The sequence below is a fragment of the Aotus nancymaae genome, unplaced genomic scaffold (genome assembly GCF_030222135.1).
Source record: "Aotus nancymaae isolate 86718 unplaced genomic scaffold, 86718_ANA_hifiasm-v0.15.2.pri h1tg000021l, whole genome shotgun sequence".
Taxonomy (NCBI): domain Eukaryota; kingdom Metazoa; phylum Chordata; class Mammalia; order Primates; family Aotidae; genus Aotus; species Aotus nancymaae.
Window position 1 is genome coordinate 23,866,552 of NW_026988433.1, and position 25,651 is coordinate 23,892,202.

Genomic DNA, 25,651 nt, shown 5'->3' on the forward strand with positions numbered 1-25,651 from the left:
CTGTCTCTTGTTAAAAAAATGAAGATAGAGTGTATGTAACAACCACCTCCAAGGGTCACATGAGGATTGTGTGGAAGGACGCCAGAGCCTGGCATGTGACCAGTGGCCATTGTGGCGAGTGTTCAGCTAGCGCCCAACCTGCCCAACAAGACCTCTGTCCACACTCAGTGGTCTGATCCTTTCTCCCTTCCCCTTGTGACTGGCTATGCTAAGTCCTCCAAGGGAGAAAAGGCGACCTTGTCAGAGAAAGCACTTTCACCTGATGTCCAGAGTCAACTCCAGCATCATTAGTGGCAGATGGCAACTTGTGTCCAGGTTTGAAATCCAGATGAAAACAAAGAATCGACCCGTAGTCTTCAGGATGCAAATCAAATCAGAGCTTCCTCCTCCCCGTCCCAGAGGGCTGCATTTCAGCTTGTTATCAATTCCTCACCTCCTTTCCTGAAGGGTCTGCTGATGCAGACCACCATTAGGTGCTGCTGTGGATGGAAATTAACTGCTGTCTTCTGGGCTAACTGGGCCATCTCTGCGGCTAAGGATAGAGCTCCAACTCAAACTAGTGCAAGCATTAAAAAAAACAAACCGTGGATAGGTTCCTGGGTCTGGGCTACTGATTTCAGGCAGGGCTTGATCCAGGCATCCAAATACCACCAACAGGACTGGGTCTCCCCCTCTCTCTGGGCTTGGCTTCCCCCTGCATTGGTGGGTTCTCTCCTAATCAGCACTGTCAGACATCCCTAAAGAATTCTGATTGGCTCTACTGGGGATACATGCCCATACCTGCGTCACCACCATCAGGGGGAATGGACGACTCTGATTGGCCCAGCCCTGGTAAGGGGGAAATGCCTGGAAAAGACGTCAGGTAGAATAAAAGTAATGGTTGTTGTTATGTGTTTTGGAGACAAAATTGATTAGTCCCTGTGTGCTGAGAAGCCACGGTGGGGGGTGGGCGGGGGTTCTTCTCAGTTTAGGTCCAGGTACAACCAACTCCTAAGCGTGGCTTAAGCCTGCCCACCAAGGACCTAGGTCATAAAAGGAAAGGGCTGGGTTTTAGAGACAAACAGACTTGATTCAGCCCCAGTTCTGTCCCTGTGTAACCATGGACAAATGCCTTCATCTCCCGGTGCCTCGGCTTCCTCACCTGCACAGCGGGGTGGGTCGAGGTGGTGGAAAGGAAGGCACCTGGCATGTGAAGTGTCTGGGCCAACCCCCGACCCCTTCTTCCAGAGAAGCTCCATTTTTGCCTGTGGTATAGACTAGGCTTGCATATAATCTTTTTTTATTATTATTAATTCCCTCATCCAGGAGGTTTGGGGGAAAAAAATCTTTTCCTTGCAATACCTGGCCAGGACTTTTTATTCTTATTATTATTATACTCTCTGGGGTACACGTGCAGAACTTGCAGGTTTGTTACATAGGTATACACGTGCTATGGTGGTTTGCTGCATCCATCCCCCGTCATCTACATTAGGTATTTCTCCTAAGCTTGCATAGAATTTTCTAAAACATTTTCCCCCAGTGCTTTCAAAAAGGGATGATTTTGTCCAGCTCGGTCCAGCCTCCAGCTCCCTTCACTGCATCCCCATCTGCTCCTGTGACGGGAACGTAGTCAGGGTCTCAGCTGTGGCGGCGGGAATGGAGGGTGCCAAGGTGAACACCTACCCTTGCCCCGGAGGCAACCTGCCTTCTCCAGTTCAGAGTATAAAGTCAAGGCCAAAGTGTTTCCTTCAAAAAATAGTTTATTCTGCACATTTCCTGGCAGGCTCTCTGCACACAGTTCCAAGGTAGCAGCGACCCATAACTTGTCTTTCTCTCCAAAACCAAGAGGGCCTTCCCAACAGAAAAACCTTCAGTTCCCAAAGCAGCATTCATTCCTCCCCTCAACCCCACAGCAAACCTTAGGATGGAATAATGAATAATGCACCTTCTCCCACCCCTCACTGCCCGCCCACCTTCATTTGCCAGGGTTGTCATTGGCTGATGGTCACATTCTGTCTTTTTAAACTTGGATACCCCCAAGCATCCCAGCTTTTGGAGGCTTCCCTGGGCGACCTCGCGGGCTTCCACATTGACCAGGCATCACATTCAGCACCCTCGGACAAACCACCCACCACAGCAGTGGGTTGCGGCCAACTCCCCCCACTGCCGACTCCACCCCTATGGGAGAAACCAGAGGATCACAGGGCCCCAGGCTGTGGCGCCTGCAGAGCCAGGAGCTGCTGGGTGCGTTGCCATGACCGCAAATCAGCATGGTCACCACAATCTGGTCCTTGGTCACTGACAGCTCTGCTCCTCAGGGTCAGATCCCACCATCTGTGTTCATCAAGCCAGCAGGCAAGGGAGGAACAGTGACTCAAGTGGCCCTCCAAGGGAGCAGTGGTGACCGTCACAGAGGTGACACTAGTGAGCAAGCTGGGCTATGAGCGTGGTGAGGGGTTCCCCTCCGCCTCTGTGCTCCCCACTTGGGCAGGAGGAGGGTGCATGCACAGGCTGGGGACCAGTCCTGCAGGGAGAAGGGGAGTCTTCGTTTTCCTTGGAGGCAAGAGGCAGGCAGAGGACCTCGAGCTACGCGAGAGCATCCTCCAGAGGTCCTGAAACCTCCAGCCAGGCACTTCCATTCATTTTGCTTTCCTCTCTCAAAAAGAGAATCCTGCCAACCGGCGCTAAACATGGCCTACCAGGAAGATACTCCTGGTGATTCACTAGGCCATCTGGGGAACAAAATACCATTTCATTCTCTCAACAAAAAGTCATCTGGCTGAGGATGGTGGCTCATGCCTATAATCGCAGCACTTTGGGAGGCCAAGGTTTGGGCAGATTACTTGCGGTCAGGACTTTGAGATCAGCCTGACCAACATGGTGAAACCCTGTCTTTACTAGAAATACAAAAATCAGTCAGTGGTGGTGGGCACCTGTAATCCCAGCTACTTGGGAGGCTGAGACAGGAGAACCACTTGACCCTGGAAAATGGAGGTTGCAGTGAGATTGCACCACTGCACTCCAGCCTGAGACTGTCTCAAAAAAAAAAATTATACGTACGTTTTCCTGGGTGACTAGACGGTATCCAAAGAAATATCATTACAAAAATAGGTTTTCTCTAGTCCTGTCTCTTTATATATATATTTTTCCTTGGCCCATTTATTTGGCTGAAATATATAAGATGCTTATATCTAGTGCTGGTCTCAGAGTAAAAAAATAAAAGATTTCATGATGTGATATCAAACGAGCCCAAAGAATGCCTGGATCCCACGTGCTAGGCACTGTTTCGTAGAAGGAAACTGGGATGTCTTAGCTGGATTGATTTAGTGATGTAACAAAAATGTCATCTTCAGAGACAAAACAGTATAAACTTCCCAACTATGGAGAGGAGGCTGTTTCTGTTTGGAAGAGGCGCTCCTGGGCCTTTCACCGAGATGGGTGTCAGCTCGGAACCAGCAGCCCTGCAGAAGTGCCAGGATTTTCTGTTTTTAAAAGCAAGTCTTCAAGGTCCTGCTGAGGGTGTACGGGCGGTGGGTCTGGGTGGTTTCTCTTGCGTGGTCCCGGGAGTGGTTGGGCGGGCCGGGGTCAGGTGGAGGCCGGGCTGTCCACGGTAGACAGCAGGTGAGCCACCTGCGCCCGCTCAGCTGGGCTGATGTGCTGGCTCAGGTATATCACGCAGTCCGCGGCCACCTCGGGGTTCTCTTGAACCAGGCTGCAGGGGAGGTGAGAGGACAGCTGGGGTCACTCTTGCCAATTTGTTCAGTGGCCCCTAGGGTGGCACAGTCCTTGTGTGGGGCCACGTCCCAGAACCCAGAGCTCCCGATTCCCTTCCTGCCATGGTCCCTGTGCGGGTGATGGTCCTGTGCAGCAGGGGGAGCTGAGATCTGAAGATCAGAATGCCTTGAGGCACCACCGTCCCTACTGTCCCTCCTGCTGTGTGACGTGACCTGAGACAAGACACTGCCCTGAGTCACGACACTGCCCTGAGTCTCAGCTTCCTCCACCAAATGGGGTCCCCTGTGTTCAACTCCCTATTTCACAGGGTGACCCCAAGGTAATGGGGGGAGGGGACCCTCTGGAAAGGCTGACACTGGCGTGGAAGCCAGCAGCCTGAAGGCTAGCGGTTCCAAATGTGGATTCTGTGACCAATCCTGCTTCAGCTGTGACTTTGGACAAGTCCATATTCCAGCAAAGGTCCTAAGTTGGAAGTGTCCCAGCACCCCTGGGCTCTCTGCCCCACCCGACCACTGTGCCGGGAGACCGGGCATTGGGGAGTGTGGTCTCTTTGTTGGGTGGCGGGGCACCCAATCCCAGAATGTGGCCTTCAGCACACGATCCAGGCCCCGAGGCCCTGGGACTGCGCAGCGTGTGGGTTAAAGTGGCTGCCAAGGAGTCGGGCAGCTGGGGGTCAATCCTGGCTCGGGTCCTTGCCAAGGAGGCTGGGAAGCAGGGGCGGCGGCCACTCACTCTCGGATGGTCTTGAGGACGGAGTCGCGCTTCAGGCAGGTGATGTTCTCGCGGATGGTGGAGCGCAGGCTGTCCTCGGCCTGCCAGTGCTGTTCCAGCCACTGTACGACTGCCTGGTTGTTGTCCCACAGGTAGGCCTGGGGAGGGGCAGAGGATGCCTCAGAGAGGGACCCTGCCGTGGGCCGGCTGCCTCATCCCTAGCACCCCCTGTGCCCACCGGCCTCGTTCTCACCCCAGGCCCACCTTGACAGCCCCCTCCGTCTCCACGAACCAGCGGCGTAGCATGGACTGGATGTGCACGTGACTCAGCTCCCCGCTGGCCCGCAGGATCTCCTGCTTGACTTGGTCCTCCAGGAGGAGGCGGCGCAGGCGCCAGTACAGGAAGGTGCGCGAGGTCTTCCACTCCAGGATGTCCTGCGGATGAGCCAGGCCTGAGTCCCCGGAAAGGGAAGGAGGAGACAGGACGCTGGCTCAGACCACACCATGGCAGTGGCTGCCTGGGGCTGGGCCCAGGCTCTGAGACCATTTCCATTTTACAGGCAAGGAGGCTGAGGCGCGGGGAGGGGAAGGATACCTGCTCAGAGCCAGGACACCACCAGGACTCCAGACTGGCCACAGGTGAAAAAATATCCCCCATACAAACCCGGTACCCACCTCTACCTCAACCGACAAAAACACAGGCTCGTGTGAGGCTTGAGCCAGCTGTCGGGGAGAATCTGCAGCGAGAGAACCAAAGAGCCCTGGACATGGTAGGAGGTGACTGTGGGAGGTCCTTGCAATGGTGTGGGCTGGGGTGAATGCTGGACAGGAACAACGGTTTCTACCCCTGGTCCAGCTCCACAATGACCGAGCCATCAGACTAGTGGTCCCCAAACTTTGCTGCTTATGAGAATCTCTTGGGGATTAAAAAAAACATGACTGCTGACTCCCATCCAGGTGTTTGGATTTCACTGGTCTGCAGTGCCACCTGGGCATCGGGATTATTGTAAAGCTCCCAGGTGACTCCCACATGCAGCACTGGACCCATCCCAAACCCCCTCCCCAAGCCCCAAAGCCCCGAGCCTGGTTTTTGGAAACCAAGGTGGGCTCTTTGCACCCCACACGGCAGCCGTGGCTCTCACAGACATGACGCCCTTCTCCAGCATCCGGCCGGGCGTATCGTGGAGGTCGGCAAACTGCACCGCCACCTGGTGGTAGATGGGGAGCAGCAGGTCCTCGCGGGCCTTCAGCCGGCCCTCCAGGTCCTTGCGGTCCTTGTCGGAGAGATTGGGTTCCCCTGCAGGCGAGCAGAAGGGCCAGTCAAGCCATGGAAGGGGGCCGCATATGGTGGGGTGGAGATTTTTTTTTAAGGGGGCACAAATCAGGGTTTGCAGGACAGGCCTTGCCCCGTCAGAGATCTGAGCTTTAACTCTGATATTACCCTTGCTGCTACACAGGCTACCCTCAGCCCCCTAGGTCCCCCAGAGTCCACTGGCCTCGCCCCTACCACAGGCCCATTTTGACGGCCCCCTTTGTCTCAAGTCAAATAGCTAGTGCAGTCTTAGAATTGCACTCACAATTGCAAGACGGCATTCAACATGCAACTCTACAATTTTCCCTTTTCATCAGACCCATTGTGCTTATCGATTACTAGTTTTAGTACATACTGTAAAATATGACAAGGGAATATTATAAGCAACTCTATGCCACATTGACAACTTAAGATGAAATAGACAAATTCCTTGAAAAACACAAATCACCAAAGCTCACCTAGGAGGAAACAGACAACACAAATAGTCCTATATATAACAAAGAAGTTGAATTTATAGGTAAAAACCTCTATTAATAACTTAAAGGAATAATGCCAATTCTACAAAAACTCAGAAAACAAGAGAGAACACTTCAACTCATTCTATGAGATCAGCATTACCCTGATACCAACCAAAGAAATTACATGCACATACCGTAATAAATCTTGTGAATAGCACAGTTATAAAGACACTGACACCTAAAATGGATATTTAAAGAGAATTACATCTTGTGGCCAGATGCAGTGGCTCACGCCTGTAATCTCAGCACTTTGGGAGACTGAGGCAGGCAGATCACTTGAGGCCAGGAGTTCAAGAGCAGCCCGGCCAACATGGTGAAACCTCGTCTCTACTAAAAACACAAAAATTAGCTGGGTGTGGCGGTGCACACCTGTAATTCCAGCTACTTGAGAGGCTGAGGCATGAGAATTGCTTGAACCCATGAGGCAGAGGTTGCAGTGAGCTGAGATTGCACCACTGCACTCCAGCCTGGGTGACAGAGCAAGACTCTTTCTCAAAAATAAATAAATAAATAAATAAAGAGAATTACATCTAAAGATGACAAGCGAAACAAAGCTATCATTCAAACAAAATTAGTAAAATACCTTGTCTAATTGGAAATTTTTAAGGAACATTTTCCCTTTAAAAATTCTGATATTCCTCATCAACCCCAAATACCTCAATTGTTATCTTTTGTGTATGTTGAGAAATAAATTCATGATGGCATTATATATATATATATATATACACACACACACACACACACACACATACACACACACACACACACACGTACATATATATACATACATACACACATATATTTTAATGTTAAAAAGGTTGATTTAGGAATGTGAATGTCCTCCAGTCACAGTGGTTCATGCCTGTAATCCCAGCACTTTGGGAGGCCAAAGCAGATGGATCGCTTGAGCCCAGGAGTTTGAGACCAGCCTGGGCAACATGGCAAAACCCTGTATCTACAAAAATACAAAAGTTAGCTGGGCATGGCGGTACGTACCTGTAATCCCAGCTACTCAGGCTGAGATGGGAGGATGGCTTGAGCCCAGAATGCAGAGGTTATGGTGAGCTGAGACTGCACCCTACACTCCAGCCTGGGCAATAGAGCCAGACCTTGTCTCAAAACAAAACAAAACAGCAAAGACAAATGTGAATATCTTTAAAAATCTCAGTTATTATAGTTGTGTTTTGGTAGCTCTTCATTTTATTTTTAACATCCTAGAAACCCCCAGCAATGGAGCCAGCTTGTCCTCTCTTGACCTCTGAGAGGTGAAGCCTTTGGGACCCCCTTACCTAGCTGTTCCACGAGCTTCTTGTAAGCTGGATCGATCCTTCTCATGGACTTTATCAGATCTTTCTTTCGGAATTTAATCTCCACTGTCCCCTCTGGCTCCAGAACACCACCCCTTAAAAGAGAAGAGGCAAGGATGGGGTTGTATGAGACATTGCCTAGCAAGCAACAGCTAATGGATGTTGGGGAGCTGGAGGGAAGAGAGCCAGAAGATCTGGGTGTCAGTTCTCAGGTCTTTCACCTCTACACATGCTGTGTGCCCTTGGGCGAGTCACTTTCCCTCTCTGGGCCTCTGTATCTTTACCCACAGATGGAAAGACTAAGCCAACTGTTTAAAATAATGCTTTCGGAACTCTGGAGGGCCCTTTCAGGTCCAAGCGTGTATGGCTTTTTCTATGACACATGACCCCCCTGCTCTCCAGCCACCGTCCTCTCTAACTTTGCTACTTTCTGCTCTTCTAGAGGCGGCACACTGTTTCTGATTGCTTTAAATCTCACAGCAGCACGTTGAGAGCCCAGCGTGGTCTCGTGTGAGCTGTCCTCCCATTTCCAACATTTTCTTTCCTTTTTTTTTTTTTTTTTTTTTGAGACAGGGTCTCACTCTGTCACCTAGTCTGGAGTACAGTGGCACTATCTTGGTTCACTGCAATCTCTGCCTCCTGGGTTCAAGTGATTCTCCTGCCTCAGCCTCCCGAATAGCTGGGATTACAGGCATGTACCACCACGCCCAGCTAATTTGGGTATTTTTCGTAGAGATAGGGTTTCATCATGTTGGCCATGCTGGTCTTGGACTCCTGGTCTCAAGCGATCTGCCCGCCTTGGCCTCCCAAAGTGCTGGGATTATAGGCATGAGCCACTATGCCTGGCCTCATTTCCAACATTTTCATTTACCCCTCATTCTCCCCTTGACCCCTTTTGCTTTTGACAGCTTAGAAGCCTTGAAGAATACTATACTATCAGTAGCTCTGAGCTTCCTGGTGGCCAGGATGAAAAGTTAGCAACGACTCCATTCAAATGCTGCTCAGTATCCTGAGTCTTCCTGGAGGACTGACCTCAGCAATCCCTGACAAGGGTCTAAGTGCCCTGAATGCAGGACCAGCTTGGCCCATTTGCCACCATAACATAATGTCTAGCAGAATGGCTGGCATATAGTGAGGTAATCAATATTCATTAGATGAATGAATGAATGAGGGAGTGAACATAGGTATGCTGTGCCTGTATTTTGAGCAGAATGACTCCTTACATCCTGTGTAGTATGTAGTTTTCAAAGTCGTCAGTCACTGTGCTGTGAACATTACTGTCATCATCCTTTCTATAATAATCCCTGGGATAAATTCCTCCTAAGGAAAGTCCCAAGGAGGTTTCCTCTCCCATGAAGCACTAGTATCCTCTAATGTAAGTATTCATTGAGTCATTCGTTTAGCCAGTATTTCCTGACCACCTACCAGGAGTCAGGCACTGTGCTAGACCCTGGGTTATAAAACTGAATAAAACATTTCCTATAGGAACTCATCGCTTTGGGAGAAGCTCCGGGTCTAATGAGAGATAAATGACCCGTCATATTTCCCTTTTCATCCTGGCTGCCAGGAAGCTCAAGTGCTTTCAGTCTTTTCTTTTTATTTTTTGATTGCAAACTTCCTAGGGAAGGAGGAGTATAAACCGTGAAAGAAGAGACAACATTCCTCCACCACCTACAGGTTCCAGCCACTGCAGCCCTCCATGATCCCCGGCCAGTGGCTCAAAGGTCATGGGCTCTCAAGACTGGGAGAACAAGAAAAGGCTAAGCCAGGCTAAGGGGAACACACCCACCTGCTCTCTTTGTCCGCATACATTTCTATGCACAGTGGGTTGATGGTGGCGTCCAGGACCACCCAGGAGCCTCCCCGGAGCTCCGCATAGGGCGGGATATAGATCAGGGTGGGCTGTTTATATTGTCTGAGGCTGTCCACGATGTAGGCTCCGAACTTCAGCACCTGGTCGTACATGTCTGAAAAGCAAAGTGGCCTCCCAGTTTGGCAACTTCAGGGCCCTCACTCATCCACACGCAAAACCCACTGCCCTGGTTGTCCAGGGTATCCTGAGAGAGTGAGCTCAGCTGGGAGGCCTGGAGAGCACTGGGCTGGGAGTTGGAGTACTGATCACTCTCTAAGTGGCCGTGTGACCTCAAACAGGCCATTCACCCAGTGTGGGCCTCAGCGCCCTCATCTGTGAAGGCACAGGGAGAAACCAATCTCTAGGATTCTTTCCAATTGGAATCGAGATGCCTTCACCCGGGACTGTCCCCACTCTGCCCTACCATTTCCAGCAAAGAAAATCCTCCCTAACAGTAATACCGATCCTTCCCCAGTATACACAGGCAACATGGCCCTTATCTTCCACCAAGTCACGTCTCTCCAGGCCCCCAGGAGCCCTACACGAAAACAAGAATGCAATAATAACATCACTGACAATCACACTGCACACCAGCAATGAGCTCATCAGAACCTTACCTCAGCCCTCTGAGGTTGGTCCTGTTCTTAACCTCCTTTTACAAAGGAAGGAAACTGAGGCTCAGTGAGGTCAGTGAGGTCACCCAGCTAACAAGGACCCACAGCAGGTCTGCCTGCCTCCCCTCCAGCTCTGCCCTCAACACCCCAGTCATCCAGCAGCCACTGTCTCCCAAAACATGGTTGGTAGCTTAAAAAGCCCCCACACAACAGAACAGTCACATGAGGCTCAGAGCAGCTTTCTGCAGAGGGAAGGGCGGACAAACATCCTCCTCACCTTGCCAAATGCGGGGGTGACTGCCCAGGTCACCCTGCAGCTCCTGGGGCCACCCCTCCCTGCCCTGCACTTCAGGGTGTGACCTCTAGAAAGTCATACTTTGCCTCCAACCCTCAGTTCCTCATTGTTTTGTTTTGTTTTTTGAGATGGGACTCTCACTCTGTTGCCCAGGCTGGAGTGCAGCCTCAACCTCCTGGGCTCAAGCAATCCTCCCACCTCAGCCTCCCAAATAGCTGGGACAACAGGCACGTGCCATCACACCCAGCTGATTTTTTAAACATTTATTTTATTTTTTGTTGAGACAAGGTCTTGCTATACTGCCCTGGGTGATCTGAAACTCCTGGCCTCAAATGATCCTTCTGCCTTGGCCTCCCAAAGCGCCCGGATTATAGGTACATGCCACTGTGCCCAGCAGTTCCCATCTTTAAAACTGGGTGGTGAGGTACCTGAACAATCTTCTGTTCTCAGGGTGATTGGGACACACAGCTAAGATGATGATGGGCACAGAGTAGGACAGTAGTGTCACCACCCAGAGGGTGCTGTCCTGGGTGCTGACCCCAAGGCTTTGGGGTAACCACAGACAGAGAGGGGCTTACCTTTCATGCCACCGGAGAACCCCCTCCAATTGGCAAAGATCATCAGTGGCAACTTCTCCCGGTTGAAGTCCTTGATGGCCTGGGCGGTTTTGTAGGCTGAGTCTGGGAACCACACCTGTCCTGCCTGCTGAATTATCTGGAACACAGAGCTGCTGGGATCAGGTGCCCCTGCGCAACAGCAGCCCGGGACACAGGGATGGCTGCCAGAGTCTTGCCCTGGATGGTGGGAGATCTGATCTGTGCTGGCCCCAGCACCAGAGCCAGGGCTCAGAAGGACAGAAGCCCCATCTTCTTGGCTTGGGACCAGGCTCGACCCTCCCATTGCAGCCCAGCAAGGTTCCCGTCACCCTAATTTACAGGCTCTGAGGGGTGCTGAGCTCATCAAGGCCATACTGAGTTGGGGGAAAGCTAGCCTTGGGATCCAGCCCTCTGACTCCTGAGCCCTTCTTAGTCCGTACCCTGGCCTAGCGCAGAAACAGCAACAGGGGCAGGTTAAGAGGTGGGAGGGGCTTCTAGGGACTTTTATCTTCTGCTGAGGAAGAAGCAAGATGGCGCAGCCCTTTATGCAATCCATAGAGAAAGTGTCAGAGAAATAGGCACTGGGTCCCCCAGGGCCAGGGACTGCACTGGGTCCCCTGCTTCACCTGAGCTGGCAGGCCAGGTATAGGACCCACTCTCAACTGTGCAGCTGGCTGAACCAGCAGCCGCAGCTCCCAGCCCGCTGACCTTGGCCTCAGAATCCAGGTTGGCAGGGTCTGCAGGGATCGCCACCTCCACTGTCCTCGTCTCCACGGCAATCACTCCTACCGGAATCCCCCCAAGCCTGGAAGATGAGCGCCGATGAGCTAGGCCCTGGGCAGCACCCCAGGTGCATTTGGGGACCTCTGGGTGTGGGGAGAAGGGCATGTGGAGGAGAATGCTCTTTTTAATCTGGCGCATTATTTTTTTGGAATGCAAAGAAAAAGCCCCAAAATGGTAAGAGCCTCGAAAGGTAGCAGACCTGTTGGTGCCCTTTTTGGGACAAGAACCATCAGAGGAGGGCTAGGATGGTGCAGGGCCTGGAGCAGCATGAGCCACTAGAACTTTCTGGGATGAGGGCCACGTGCTGTCTCTGTACTCCTTAGTACGGGATCTGTGGCCTGCACGTGGAACGTGGCAAGTATGAGGAATGGAACGGGCCATCCTCTTTGACTTGACTTAGTTAAATTTAAACTAAAGGAGCCAGGCTTGGTGGCTCATGCCTGTAATCTCAGAGCTTTGGGAGTCTGAGGAGGGAGGATTGCTTGAGTCCAGGAGTTTGAGACCAGCCTGGACAGCATAGTGAGACCCTGTAACTGCAAAAAATAAAAAATTGCTTGGGTGCATTGGTGCACATCTGTGGTCCCAGCTACTTGGGAGGCTGGGGTGGGAGGACCACTTGAGCCCAGGAGGTCAAGGCTGCAGTGAGCAGTGATCACACCTCCGCACTCCAGCCTGGGTGAAAAAGCAAGACCCTGACTCAAATAATAATAATAATAATAATAATTACACTAAAGCATCGCATGTGGCCAGTGGCGACTACACTGGACAGCATCGTTCTAGACATCAAGTTGCACTTGGAAAGGGCTGAGGGATGTAGAACAGGACAGAGACTCAGTTCAGGGCATGTCACGACATTAGTTACTTGCTACTGCACAGCGCACTGCTAGATGGTTCTCATTTACCCTCCGAGGCAGGTGTCGGGGAGAGCAGTCCTCAAATCAAAGGATTTTCCCATGGAGAGAGGAGATTATTTATTTTTAATTTTTTGCTTTTAAAAATAGAACTTATTTTATTTTACTTAATTGATTATTTATTATTTGTTTTTCAGTCAGAGTCTCACTCTGTCACTCAGGCTGGAGTGCAATGGCATGATCTTGGCTCACTGCAAACTCCGTCTCCCAGGTTCAGGTGATTCTCCTGCTTCAGCCTCCTGTGTAGCTGGAATCACATGCACACACCACCACACCCGGCTAATTTTTGTATTTTTAGTACAGATGGGGTTTCACTATGTTGGTCAGGCTGGTCTTGAACTCCTGACCTCAAGTGATCCACCCGCCTTGACCTCCCAAAGTGCTGGGATTACAGGCGTGAGCCACCACACCTGGCCAGAATTCATTTTATTAATAAGTAACATACACTCATGCTAGAAAGGTAGGAAAACAAATGTTCAAAAAAAGAAAAAAGAAAAAAACTTGAATCACCCCACTTTACCATACCGTTCACATTTTCATCTATTTCCTTCTAGTCTTTCATTTCTATGCAATTAGAAGTTCAATGGATTTGGGATACTTTTGGATACTGATGTCTTTTTCACTTGGCATCATAGAATGAGCAATTTTTCCCCTTAACACTGAATATCATGAGGAGCTCAAACAATCCTCTCACCTTCGCTTCCTGAGTAGCTGGCACTAGAGGCGTGTGCCACCACATCCGTCTAATTTTAAAATATTATTTGTAGAGACGGGATCTGGCTATGCTGCCCAGGCTGGTCTCAAACCCTTGAGCTCAAGTGATTCTCCTACCTTGGCCTCCTGAAGTGCTGGGATTACAGGTGCGTGAGCCACTGTGCCTAGCTGTACTTTATTTATTTTATTTTATTTTTATTTTTTTGAGACAGAGTCTCCCTCTGTCACCCAGGCTGGAGTGCAGTGGTGTGATCTAGGCATGCTGCAACCTCTGCCTGCTGGGTTCAAGCAATTCTCATGCCTCAGCCTCCCCAGTAGCTAGGATTACAGGTACCTGCCACCACACCCAGTTAATTTTTGTATTTTTAGTAGAGATGAGGTTTTGCCATGTTGGCCAGACTGGTCTCGAACTCCTGACCTTAGGTGATTCGCCTGCCTTGGCCTCCCGAAGTGCTGGGATTACAAGTGTGAGCCACCGCGCCCGGCCCTGGCTGTACTATAGTATTTATTGCCCAAGATGTAAATGATAGTAGCCATTCCCCTTACGGAGTATGTGGGATATTTTAAGTGTTTCATATTTGTTATTGCATCTTATCATCACACTATGCCTTTGGGGTAGAATTATTATCCCTATTTTACAGATGTGGAGGACCAGAGTGTGAGTGACGGACATGGGGCTTGGCCTCAGGTCCATCACAGAGCCTGGACTTACAGCTGCAACATTGTACCAGGAATCTGAGCTGGCAAATGAGGAGGATGCAGCTCTGGGCTCATTAGAGGGAGGAACTTTCAGGCAGATGGAGCTGTCCAAAGAGGTGAAGGCTACAAGGCTGAAGAGTGAGCTGCCCCGCTCAGAAAGCATGCAAGCATTTCAGCCTCCCACCAACACTGGTATACAACAGGCTCCTGTCCATGGCTCTCCTAAGATGGAATTCAGAGTGCCCGTGTCTGTGAAGTTTTCCGGGGAGAGCACCCAAGGCCGCCTTCTGATGCCTAAAGGAGTCGTTAGCCCCCATGGCCTGTGGACTGACTACAGGCAGGGGTCTCAGGCCTCAGCAGGAGGTTGGCTGAGATACCTTCTAAGGCCACATACAGACACTCCAGAAACCATCCCCCAAATTGGTTTTTCCTTTTAGAAAATCCTGAGGCCAATAATAAAATTGCCCCTGGAGGTCCCTGGCCTCACACCTGGGGTCCCCAATGCCTGGGGAGCCCAACACGAGTCACCTGCTCCCGTCTTCATGGTTACCTTGCTCGTCCCGTCACCACAGTCTGCGCCCAGGGTGCCATGATTTCCTTGAAACTGCCATGGTCAAAGAATCCACTCTGCCACGTTCCCTTCAGAGCTGTGGGCAGAAGGGCAGAAGCCCAGGCTGGGGGGCCGGATGGCGGAGGGCTCCCAGGACGCTCCTGGCTGGGCAAAATCTCCCTAAGGACAGCCTGGCTTTAACCTCATAGCCCAGATACCCCTTTCTACCTAAAACCACAGAGACCCCAACCCCTTCCTCCCTTATCCGCTTCCTCCCTTCCCAAAATGCCGCAAAAGATAAACAGGACTGCAATAAATATACCAAGTCAAGAATTTGGTCTGTACAGAATATCTGACTACCATCAACAGCCAGCCAACGCCAAACACACTGAGATTCTACACAGTCTCTGCCCTCTTTTCCCAAGATGCAAAGAGAGTGGACAGACACCTCCAGAAGGCGGGATTTCAGGAAGGGACCACCTGTCCTGAAAAACTCATCCCTGACCTGCTGGTTGCTGGCTGCTGGCTACAGCTAAATAACCACTTAATTGGGAAAAAATTTCAATTTCCCAGAAAGAGACAGAGAGAGACTATGATGATGTCAACTACAGCCATTGCTGGGGAGGAAATGATGACTTCAATCCATGCGACAGTGTAAATGGCTGCAGCTCTGACCACGAGGGCACAGTCAGAGAGTAGGCGGTGCCTCAGGCGTGGGAGGCCCGGCACCCAGGCACGCAACAGCCCAGCTTCAATGTCTGCCGAGGACTGGCTTGACAGTAAGAAGCTGAATGTTTTTTAATTGAGATAAGCAGCCCCCTCAGTGTTTACGGGCCAGAAAGTCCAAGAGAAATGAAAAGCAGGAGAAGGAAGCCACAGGGTTCCCTGCACTGGCTGGAGTCTTGCACGCTCCCGAGGGTCACCTCTCCTGCATCGCACAGCTGAGGAGCAGCCAAGGTCTAAAGGTAGCAGCATGTGAAACTCTAGATTTGGGATATGGTGACGGGAGCAGCTCAGCTTTCCTGTTCTTTTCCAGCTGCTCAGAATGAAATAATACACCTCTGAGAGAGAAACCCATCCCTTTCAGAGAAAGGGAGAGAATGTGTGTGTGCAAAAACATACGTGTGCATGTGCATTCATATGTTCACGTGTGTGTGTGCAGATAAAGAAGAGGCCAAATTGGCCAGGCATGGTGGCTCATGCCTGTAGTCCCAGCACTTTGGGAGGCTGAGGCAGGCAGATCACTTGAGGTCAGGAATTCAAGATCAGCCTGACCAGCATGGTGAAACTCCGTCTCTACTAAAAATACAATACTTAGCTGGACGTGGTGGCAGGCACCTGTAATCCCAGCTACTTGGTAGACAGAGGCAGGAGAATCACTTGAATCCAGGAGGCAGAGGTTGCAGTGAGCCAAGATTACAACACTGCACTCCAGCCTGGGTGACAGAGTGAGACTGTCTCAAAAAAAGAGACCAAATTGCCTATCCTGTGTAAACTCACACAGTTCCTTTGTAAGAGAGAAAGAAGAGATGCAGTCTTCTCTTTGAAACTGTGATGTTTCAGCACTGAATTTTCTACAGATGAGACAGTGGGGTAAGGAGAGACCATGGAGCATGGAGCATCAGGGGAGGGAGACCATGACCACCATTGTGCCTCACCTCCATCTATTAGCTCTAGAAACTGGAGGCTGTTTCCACCCCTTCTTGGTCAACAGCTCAGGAAAAGCCTAAAGTCTCTGTTTCTCTACTCTCCCTGCATTTGATCTCAGGTGGACCTTTCTGGGATATGAGAACAAATATCAAGTGTTCTACCTAAGTGCTCATTTGCCCCAAGCCCTAGAAAGAAACCCAAGACCAGGTCCTAGGCAAAATACTTTAGAACTTACTTGGGTGAGGCCTTCCTGCAAGCATCCACCGGGGGTCGTAGGGAGTTCTGGATGGAAGGAATTCAATTTCTCTGTCAATGGGGTCAGTGGGTGTGATGATAGGGACAGGGCTGTGATTATCCTAAAAAAGAAAGCCAAGTCTCTGATTCAGTCTGTGGTGCTTGTCAATAATACCTCTGATCAGCACTTTGCTCCTCTTGACTATGATTATGCCTGGTTATACAGCAATATCCCTTCCCTAGGGCTCCTGAAGCCACAGCTCTGATTGGAAAAATGCCAGATGAGGACTGGCCCATCCCACAGATTCTTCTGAAATCTAAACTCCTGACTTCTTGGTTCAGATGGTGTCACTGATGCTGGGAAGTTAAAGAAAGGCAGGAAAGTCTCTGTTTCTCTACTATACTGCTACATATGGCCAGATAGGAGGAAAAACATCTTAAAAGAAAGAAAAAGAAAAAAAGAAACTGCCTGCAGAGAGTGGTAATAGATGGCATGCAGATGGGGAAAAGGGGTACTTGGGAATACAAGCTGACATTTGTGACTTGGGGTCTTGGCAGATCTGGAATGACCTGAGCTCTGGAAACCCAACTGCTCAGAAATGATTATAATGAAGAATGACAACCTCACTTATTTGTTAGGAATGTTACAGTTAACCAAGAACTGTGCCCACTATTATCCCTTCTTACTTTGGTGAGGACCTACCAAATGCTCTGCTCTGAATATCACTTCATTTAATCATCATGATAACACCATGAGTTGAGTTAGGTGCTATTATTTTTCCCATTTCACAGATGAGGAAACAGGCTCAGAAAAATTTAGGGACTCTCCCAGTGTCTTATAGCTACTGAGGAGGAAGCCAGGAATCAAATCCAGCCTGACTATAAAGCTTAAAGACTCTCAGTATTGTCCAGTGCTGCCTCTTGTCAAGAGACAATACTACCTCTTTCTAAAGGATCAACAGATAGCATCCTTACAATGGCATTTATGTCACCAAAAGAACAAAGGACAGCTAGTACAGGGTTGGGCGTCAGAGAGAGAAGGAAGAAAGGCATAAGAAAAATCAACCCCAGCCACATGTGCAGGGCTTCCTGCTTGCAGCCTCCCACACCACCCAGGAGGTGACAGGGACACAGACAATGAGCTTGATAATAGAGTCTTCCAGGCTCTAAGCTGCAGGGGTAGTACTGCACCTTTGGGATATAGGACAGCCACTCCAGGATGGTATAAACCCCCTCAAAGTCATCTGGCACGGTGATGTGGGAGACGCCATTGTAATGCATGATCTGAACACCACCCAGCTGGTTGTTGGATGTGTAGACCTCTCTTCCCAGGACCTGCTTTGACACAACACGGTTAGCAATGTCCTCCACGGCGCAGAGCCCTACCACCTTTTTGGAAATCATCTCAATGCTTCTCAATCCTGACTACACATTAGAATCACCCAAGAGATTTCAAAAATCCTGATGCTTAGGCTACATCCAGACCAATTATATCAGAATCTTTGAGGCTGGGACCCAGGCATTAGTTTTTGTGTTTTGTTTGTTTTTTAGTTTCTAGGTGATTCCAACATGCAGCCCAGTTTGAGAACTGGTGATGCAGCTGACTTCTACCTTGACCATCTCAAAAGCAAAACCCTAGAGTGTTTCTGATTAAGCAGGTCTGCAGCAGGGCTTGACGATTTGCATTTCTAACAACTTCCCAGGTGATGCTGATGCTGTTGGTTCAAGAAGCAGACTTTGAGACTTGGCTGGGATTTCAGCAGACATTAAGTACAGAGACTACGGCAACATGGAAAATGTTTTAATACAGTGAAAAAAGTAGAATCCAAAACTGTGTATTCACTATAGATTAACCACATAAAGACAGATGAGAGGGAACTATACCAGAATGATAGAGACAGCAAAATTACTTTTGGGGGGTCCTTTTCTAATTTTCTGCAATGTATAATGGTGGTTTAATAATTTGTTTTAAAACGTCAGTAATACAGGGAGTTAGATCCACCAGAATAGCCTAAAACTATTTTTTTTCTCATAAGGAGCCCAGATAACTAAAATTAAAAAAGAACTGTTGTATCAGTAGGAATGAAACTGGTTTCATACTGAGAAAAATCCCCCACCAGAAACCAATGGGATCCTGGCCCCCAAGGATCTACCCCACACAGGCCTCTTTTTGGTCACCTTGTTGAGAGCACTTGCTCCCGTGAGGATGATGTGGGAGTTCTCCACCTGGATCACTCGCTGGCCCAGCCTTACCAAGTAGGCCCCGATCCCAAGGGCTCGGCAGGTCACCTGTAGAGAGAGGACCCCTCTGAATTCTGAGAAGTGGGGAGGTACCCACCCCTCACAGCAGGGAAGAGTCCAGGAACCTGCTGGGCCCAAATGGAAGTTATGCTTTGGCCAATGTCAATCTGATTTGTAGCCAAACCGCAGCAGAGGCAAAAGCTCATTCTTTAGCCACTTTATTGAGCTTGGATTCCTGTCTGGAAATAACACATTAACAAAGACTGCCATAAAGACAAACAGCAGACACTGAACGTTTCAGATCTTAAGAGGCTTGTGTGCAGCTCTTCTGAGCTTGGGCATTTATGGGCCATTGCAGCCTCTTAACCAAAAGGACACCTAGGAGTGCATGTAAAAACTGGTGAAATCCCAATGAGGTCTGCACTGGGTTAACAATATTGTGCCAATGTCAGTTTCCTGGTTTTGATAATGTACTACGGTTATGTAAGTACCATGGGGGAAGCTGGGTGAAGGGTACTTTGGAAATTGTACTATATTATAACTGATAGTGGGTCTTAAATGATTTCAAAATAAAAAGACTATGCATATAATCTAGAAAACAAGCCCAAGGAAGATGCTTATGACCAACATTTTCCACCTTGAAAACTGAAGATTCAACACTGTATGTAAAAATAAGGCCTTAAAAGGCAGTTTATCATTAAAGAGTACTATTACTGCTGCTGCTGCTGTTAGAGTAGGTAGTTAGGCAAACATGAGCAGGGCAGGAGAGGAATGTCAGGCAACAATCACGTGACAGGCACTTGTAAAGTGTCTCTCTAAAATAACTGGTCACAGCTGGCAGCAGGGAAGAGGCAGCATCCCAATAGATAGAAAACACCTGAAGCTGGTGATCAGCAGCTTCCCAGTAAGATCTCAGAAGTTGGGCAAGTGAGCTTGAATACACACTAAGAGGCAAAATGGCAGAGTTTATCTGGTACGTGACCTTCAAGGAACACTCGACTGGTAAGGGAAGAATGCCTCAAATGAGCATGCACACAACTTCAGTAAACACACAGTGCATGTGGCCCCTCCTAAGTGCTGGCAGGTCATGTGCATGCGGACAGCTGACCCTAAGGGAAGAATCGGGAGAAGAAACACAAACCCTGGAATCAGGCCAATGCATAACCCCAAGTCAAGGGTTGGATGAGGCAGCTGGATCTCTAAAGTTGCCTTGCTTGGCCCTCTTCCAAAGGTACTTTACTTCCTTTTGTTCTTGCTCTAAAACTTTTTAATAAACTTTCACTCCTACTGAAAAACTTGCCTCAATATCTCACTCTGCCTTATGAATGAATTCTTTCCTTCGAGGACGGATTATTTCCTTTGAGGAGGCAAGAATCAAGCTGCTGTAGACCATACAGATTTGCCACCACGAACACCACCACCACCACCACCACCACCACCACTATTAATAGTACTACTACTCAAAACAGAAAACATTTTTGGAAAGGCCATGGTGATGGGATGGGGACTACTCATTACATGCCAGTTCAAGTTAGATAAAAGTTCTTCTAAACATTCAACACCTTTAAAATAAGAGGAGATTGGACCCTGATTCAAACAAACCACTAGAAAAGGGCATTTTAAGATAAACTGTTAAACCACACTGGGTTCCAGTGATATTGCTGATTCTGTCAGGTGTAATATTAGTATTTCAGTTTGGTTTTTAAAAAGAGAGGGAAGAGGGTGGGAGTCCTTATCTGTTAAAGATCTACCCTTAAGTATTTATGTATGAAAAGACATGATGGGGGCTGGCTTTAAAATACTCTAAAACAGGGTGCAGGGGATGGGGTGAGATTGAGGAAATAGCAGTGAGGTGGCATGTGATAACTGTAGGAGGTGTGTGGTGTGCACACGGGGCTTATTATTGATTCTCTCTAATTTTGTGATTATTTTAAAGTTTCTATAATGGAAAGTTGAAAAGTAAGAGAAAATAGAAGAGGACTCACCAAGCTAATGGTGACGATCTCTTCGTAAGCCCGGGAGGACTCCCCAGCAATCATGCCTGAGCCCCTCAGATTCTCCACACCCAAGCCATCATCCTTCCCGATGATATCCGTGATCATATATCTACAAAAAGCAAACACAGGTTAAAGACTGAGCTCTAGCTGGGCGCAGTGACTTACGCCTGTAATCCCAGCACTTTGGGAGGCCGAGGCGGGCGGATCATGAGGTCAAGAGATTGAGACCATCCTGGCCAACGCAGTGAAACCCTGTCTCTACTAAAATATAAAAATTAGCTGGGCATGGTGGCACGCATCTGTAGTCCCAGCTACTTGGGAGGCTGAGGCAGGAGAATTGCTTGAACCCAGGAGGTGGAGGTTGCAGTGAGCGGAGATTGTGCCACTGCACTCCAGACGGTGCTTGGTGACAGCGAGACTCTGTCTAAGAAAAAAAAAATTTTTTTAAATTGAATTAAATTAAATTAAAAAAAGACTGAGCTCTAGTCCTGAAAAAATCTAAGGTGGATGCATTTCCCAAGGCGAGACAGGGCAGCAAGATGAGAGACTGGAGGCAGACAAAGCATCCAGAGGCAAAATGAAACTGGCATCTAGGACCCTCGTAACGGGTGCTAAGATTTCTAAAAAGGCAAGTACAGCATCAACAATCGTCACCCTGCCCTGTAACCCCAGCACTTTGGGAGGCTGAGGCAGGCAGATTGCTTGAGGTCAGGTTGAAACCAGACTGGCCAATATGGCGAAATCTCGTCCCTACTAAAAATACAAAAGTTAGCTGGCGTTGTGGCACACACTTGTAATCCCAGCTACTTGGGAGGCTGAGGCAGGAGAATCACTTGAACCTGGAAAGTGGAGGTTGCAGTGAGCCAAGATCACGCCACTGCACTCCAGTCTGGGTGACAAAGTGAGATTCTGTCTCCAGTAAATACATACATACAATCATCACCCTGCTCCCAACTGTGAAAGGAAAATAAAAACTGGGACCCCGATTCACAACGCCAAAAAGGACAATTTAAGCTGAAGCTGAGTCGTGCAAGCTTTCCTTTTGTAAGCAGATAGCTACAGAAAAAAGGTGAAATATCTCCTCAGGTAGTTCCTCTATGTCCACTTTATCTTCTAGAAAGTGCTGAAGAATAACGTAACTGACTTCCTCTGCCTGCCTTTCTCTTGCAACATGTGATTACCATAACTTCCTTCTTTTCCCTCCAGCCTGCTTTTCTCCTTTAAATGCTGAGGCCTCCAAATCATCTTTGGAGAAAGGCACAGGCCACAGACGGTTTCTACGATTCCGTGTTCTTTGCTTCTGGGCGTGTCCTTAACCTTGGCAAAATAAACTTCTCAATTGACTGAGACCTGTCTCAGATACTTTTTGTTTTATACAATCAAAGATGTCTGTTCAGAGGCCGTCTCAGTGAAATGTCACCCCCAGCCCATATTCCTCCAATGGTCTACAGAGAGATGAGGGTACACAGAGGAAGCCCATTCACACAATCAATCAATCAATCAAGATTCCAGGGCCACATAATAAGCTTGAGAAACACTGTCCAGCCAGTCTCTGTTAGATTCACAATGCACTTTAGCATGTGTGATGGTTAATAGTAAGTGTCAACTTAAGGATGCAAAGTACTGTTTCTGGGTGTGTCTTTGAGGGTGTTGCCAGAGGAGATTAACATTTCAGTGGACTGGGAGAGGAAGACCCACCCTCCACGTGGGTGAGCACCATCCGATCGGCTGCCAGTGTGGCTAGAAAAAGCAGGCAAAAGAAGGTGGAATAAGCTGGCTTGCTGAGTCTTCTTGCTTTCGTCTTTCTCCCATGCTGGATACTTTCTCGAGTATCAGACTCCAGGTTCTTCAGCCTTTGGACTCTTGAACTTATGCAGTGGTTTGCCAGGGGCGCTCGGGCCTTTGGCCACGACTGAAGGCTGTACTGTTAGCTTCCCTACTTTTGAGGCTTTTAGACTCAGACTGAGCCACTACTGGCTCCCTTGCTCCTCAGCTTGCAGACGGCCTGTCACAGGACTTCACCTTATGATCATGTGAGTCAGTTCTCCTTAACAAAGTCCCTTCCGTATATACATATATCCTACTAGTTCTGTCCCTCTGGAGAACCCTTACTAATACAGCATGGTGCAGGTACTGAGACGGCCTGCAATAAAGATGCTTATGAGATCTCATTTCACCCAGTGTTTCCCAAACTCATCTGACTATGGAATTTTCCTCATACTTACCACTCATATTGCAAAAAACCCAGTCTGGGAAATTCTGATTCAGTTAATCCCACTAAGAAAAACATACCTTGTCCTGGAAAAGATAGGCTCTTTGGGAGCCTTTGAACGTTCCCAAAGAACAGACCTCTGCCCCACCCATACCTTCCCAGTTTGCCAAGTCACCGCTGCATCAGTTTGCTCACAAAATGTGAGCCTGCAGCTCCTAGGACATCATGAGAATCCAATCTCATCACCCCGCAGGATGTGCTACTTTTGTGAAAGGAGCCACTCATTGTAGAATGACAAGGATGGGTTCACCTTGGAGAATATACCAAATGTTTAAGGCCTCAGTGCCCCTAGTAGGTACTGGCTCCTATCATACAAACACCACCACCCCACTGGAAAATACTGCCACAAGCCCCGAGGAAAGAAGACAGCTGAAATTAACCTTGAGCAAAATTAAGGAGCTACCTGACAAGTTATTTACCTGGATTCTCCTCCTTCCTCGATGTGTTTACAGTGGACGGAGTTCAGGGAGCTGATTCTGGTGTAGTCTTGGGGAGTCAGGTACAGGTATTTAAATCCCTTAAAAAAATACTTTAGTGAGGCTATGAATCCAGTTCCCTGCATTGAAAGCCACTGTTTTTTTTTTTTAACCTGAACATTGTAGGGGTGGATGTTAATAACATGTTAATAACGTGTCAATGACACAGTCACACATCTCACGTGAATACCATATTAAGAGCAGCCATAAACTGAAGTTCTGCTTTCAGTTAAGCTCTCCTCTAAGGAGCCATCACAGACATTTTTTTCTTATTGTCAGAACCCCAACATGAAATTTTAATTTTCAAGATATACTGTTTATGCACTGTTTACATACTCTGTATATATCTATATGTTTTAAGTAATAATATTTTGTTACCACCCCAAAAATGATTTTTCTGTCCTCTTGGGGGTAGTGGGCAATATCACCCCCGCGTGTACATGCTGTGGATGGAAAGGATGACTGTTCCCTGTCATTTCACATCACAGAATGTGTGCATTTCCCTCATTCACCTTGCCTTTTATGGCAGCTGGTATCTATACAACTCCCCGAAGATTTTTTTTTGAGATGGGGTTCTTGCTCTGTTGCCCAGTCAGAAGTGCAGTGGTATGATCATGGCTCACTGGAGCCTTGAACTCCTGGGCTCCAGGTGATCCTCCCACCTCAGCTTCCCAAGTAGCTGGGACAGACTACCAGCATGCACCATCACGCTCACCTAATTTTTTAATTAGTAGAGACGGGGTCTGGCTATGCTGCCTAGGTTACCTAGGTTGGTCATGAGTTCCTGCCTTCAAGATATCCTCCTACCCAAGCCTCCTGAGTTGCTGAGATGACAGATATGAGCCATAATTCTAAAAACACTATGAGGCCAAGGAGTTGACACAATTCACCTCTGCATTTTCAGTGCACACTGCATTCAGGAGCACTCTATATATCAGCTCAGGGTTTATAATCTCTTTTCATTATCATCCCCCTAAGGAGCCTTTTTAGACGTTTTTTTTCCTAATCACTACCCCCCCAGTGAAATGTTAACATCACTGATATACTGTATATCTGTTCATACACCACATATACATCTGTGCTTTATGCAAAACTGAGATTTTTTTTCACCCTCTTGCAGGTGCTAGCACCCCCACTGAAAATACAGCACTAGCTGAGCAGAATCACCCGGCCCCGCCAGCTTCACAACATACTTTGTGGGGGTCTTCTGGATCCACCCAAGCCACGTGGAACATGTGTTTGATCTCCTCTGCCAGGCCAATCCGGGCCCCACTGTTGGCTGCCACGTAGATTTTGGGAATGCCCTCTGCCCGGGCCATCTCGGACGCTCGCAGATACAGAAGGTCCTCCCCGAGGCCAAAGGAGCCGATGCGAAAAGTGATGTCGTTGCCGATGACGATCACGTCTCGCCCTTCTGGGTACTCCAGGGTCTTAAACCTCATTTTGAAGGCCACCATGCCCACCTGGCAAGGGGATAAACGCACAAGGAAAATGAGTTTGTTTCTTTGGGGGAAAAGTTTTTATTTTATTTTAGTTATTATAATTTTTTTAGATATAGGGTCTTGCTCTGTTGCCCAGGCCAGAGTGCAGTGGTGAAATCACAGCTCATTGCAGCCTCAACCTTCTGGGCTCAAGCAATCACCCCTGCCTCAGCGCTCCCAAGTAGCTGGGACTACAGGCACGCACCACCACACCCAGCTAATTTTAAAATTTTATGTAGAGACAGGTTCTCACCATATAGCCCAGGCTGGTCTTGAACGCCTGACCTCAAGCGATCCAGCCACCTTTGCCTCCCAACGCACTGGGATTAAAGTGTGAGCTACTGCACCTGGCCCAAAAATATTTTTAAGGGGGTGACTCCAGCCAGGGCTATGCTCTGCTATTACCTCGTTTCCACCAGGAAGTCGGTTCATCTCCACCAGCTGGCCCTGAGAGGCCAACACTAACTCAGTATAAGTCAGGATATCTTTGGGATACTTGTCTGGGGAGCCCCACAGTTTAAAGAGAGCCTAAGAGAGGAGGAAAGAGAACAAACTTGAAGTCATCAGTAGGGAAGAACTCTCCCAGTTGGCAATGATCTGTCATGATTCCAGGATAAGTTTCACAATTCTGTCTTTTCAATTCATGACATATTTAAAGCGTACCAAAAAACTCCACGTATTAACAGAATAAGAAACAAATACCTGGGCACCCATCCAGTGGCTC

General features: G+C 48.7%; 1 protein-coding gene across 6 annotated transcripts in view; it reads right to left on the reverse strand.

Moving 5' to 3' along the window:
- Positions 1-1,721: 1,721 nt before the first annotated feature.
- ACACB (acetyl-CoA carboxylase beta) overlaps positions 1,722-25,651 on the reverse strand; it is a 159,301-nt gene continuing 135,371 nt past the window's right edge. For 4 of the 6 annotated variants that reach the window (XM_064379874.1, XM_012469122.2, XM_064379873.1 and 1 more), the window contains 16 exons: positions 25,333-25,455; positions 24,640-24,909; positions 23,390-23,487; positions 20,687-20,807; positions 18,639-18,749; positions 17,652-17,795; positions 16,462-16,582; positions 14,577-14,673; positions 11,628-11,724; positions 10,902-11,037; positions 9,352-9,529; positions 7,545-7,657; positions 5,568-5,722; positions 4,690-4,860; positions 4,447-4,583; positions 1,722-3,691 (listed from right to left, as the gene is read on the reverse strand). In XM_064379874.1, coding sequence (XP_064235944.1) covers positions 3,565-3,691; positions 4,447-4,583; positions 4,690-4,860; positions 5,568-5,722; positions 7,545-7,657; positions 9,352-9,529; positions 10,902-11,037; positions 11,628-11,724; positions 14,577-14,673; positions 16,462-16,582; positions 17,652-17,795; positions 18,639-18,749; positions 20,687-20,807; positions 23,390-23,487; positions 24,640-24,909; positions 25,333-25,455 — 2,199 coding nt within the window. In that variant the 3' untranslated portion in view covers positions 1,722-3,564. Of the gene's footprint in view, positions 3,692-4,446; positions 4,584-4,689; positions 4,861-5,567; positions 5,723-7,544; positions 7,658-9,351; positions 9,530-10,901; positions 11,038-11,627; positions 11,725-14,576; positions 14,674-16,461; positions 16,583-17,651; positions 17,796-18,638; positions 18,750-20,686; positions 20,808-23,389; positions 23,488-24,639; positions 24,910-25,332; positions 25,456-25,651 lie in introns of those variants that run through there. The other 2 variants (XM_064379875.1, XM_064379877.1) reach the window with 2 other exon arrangements.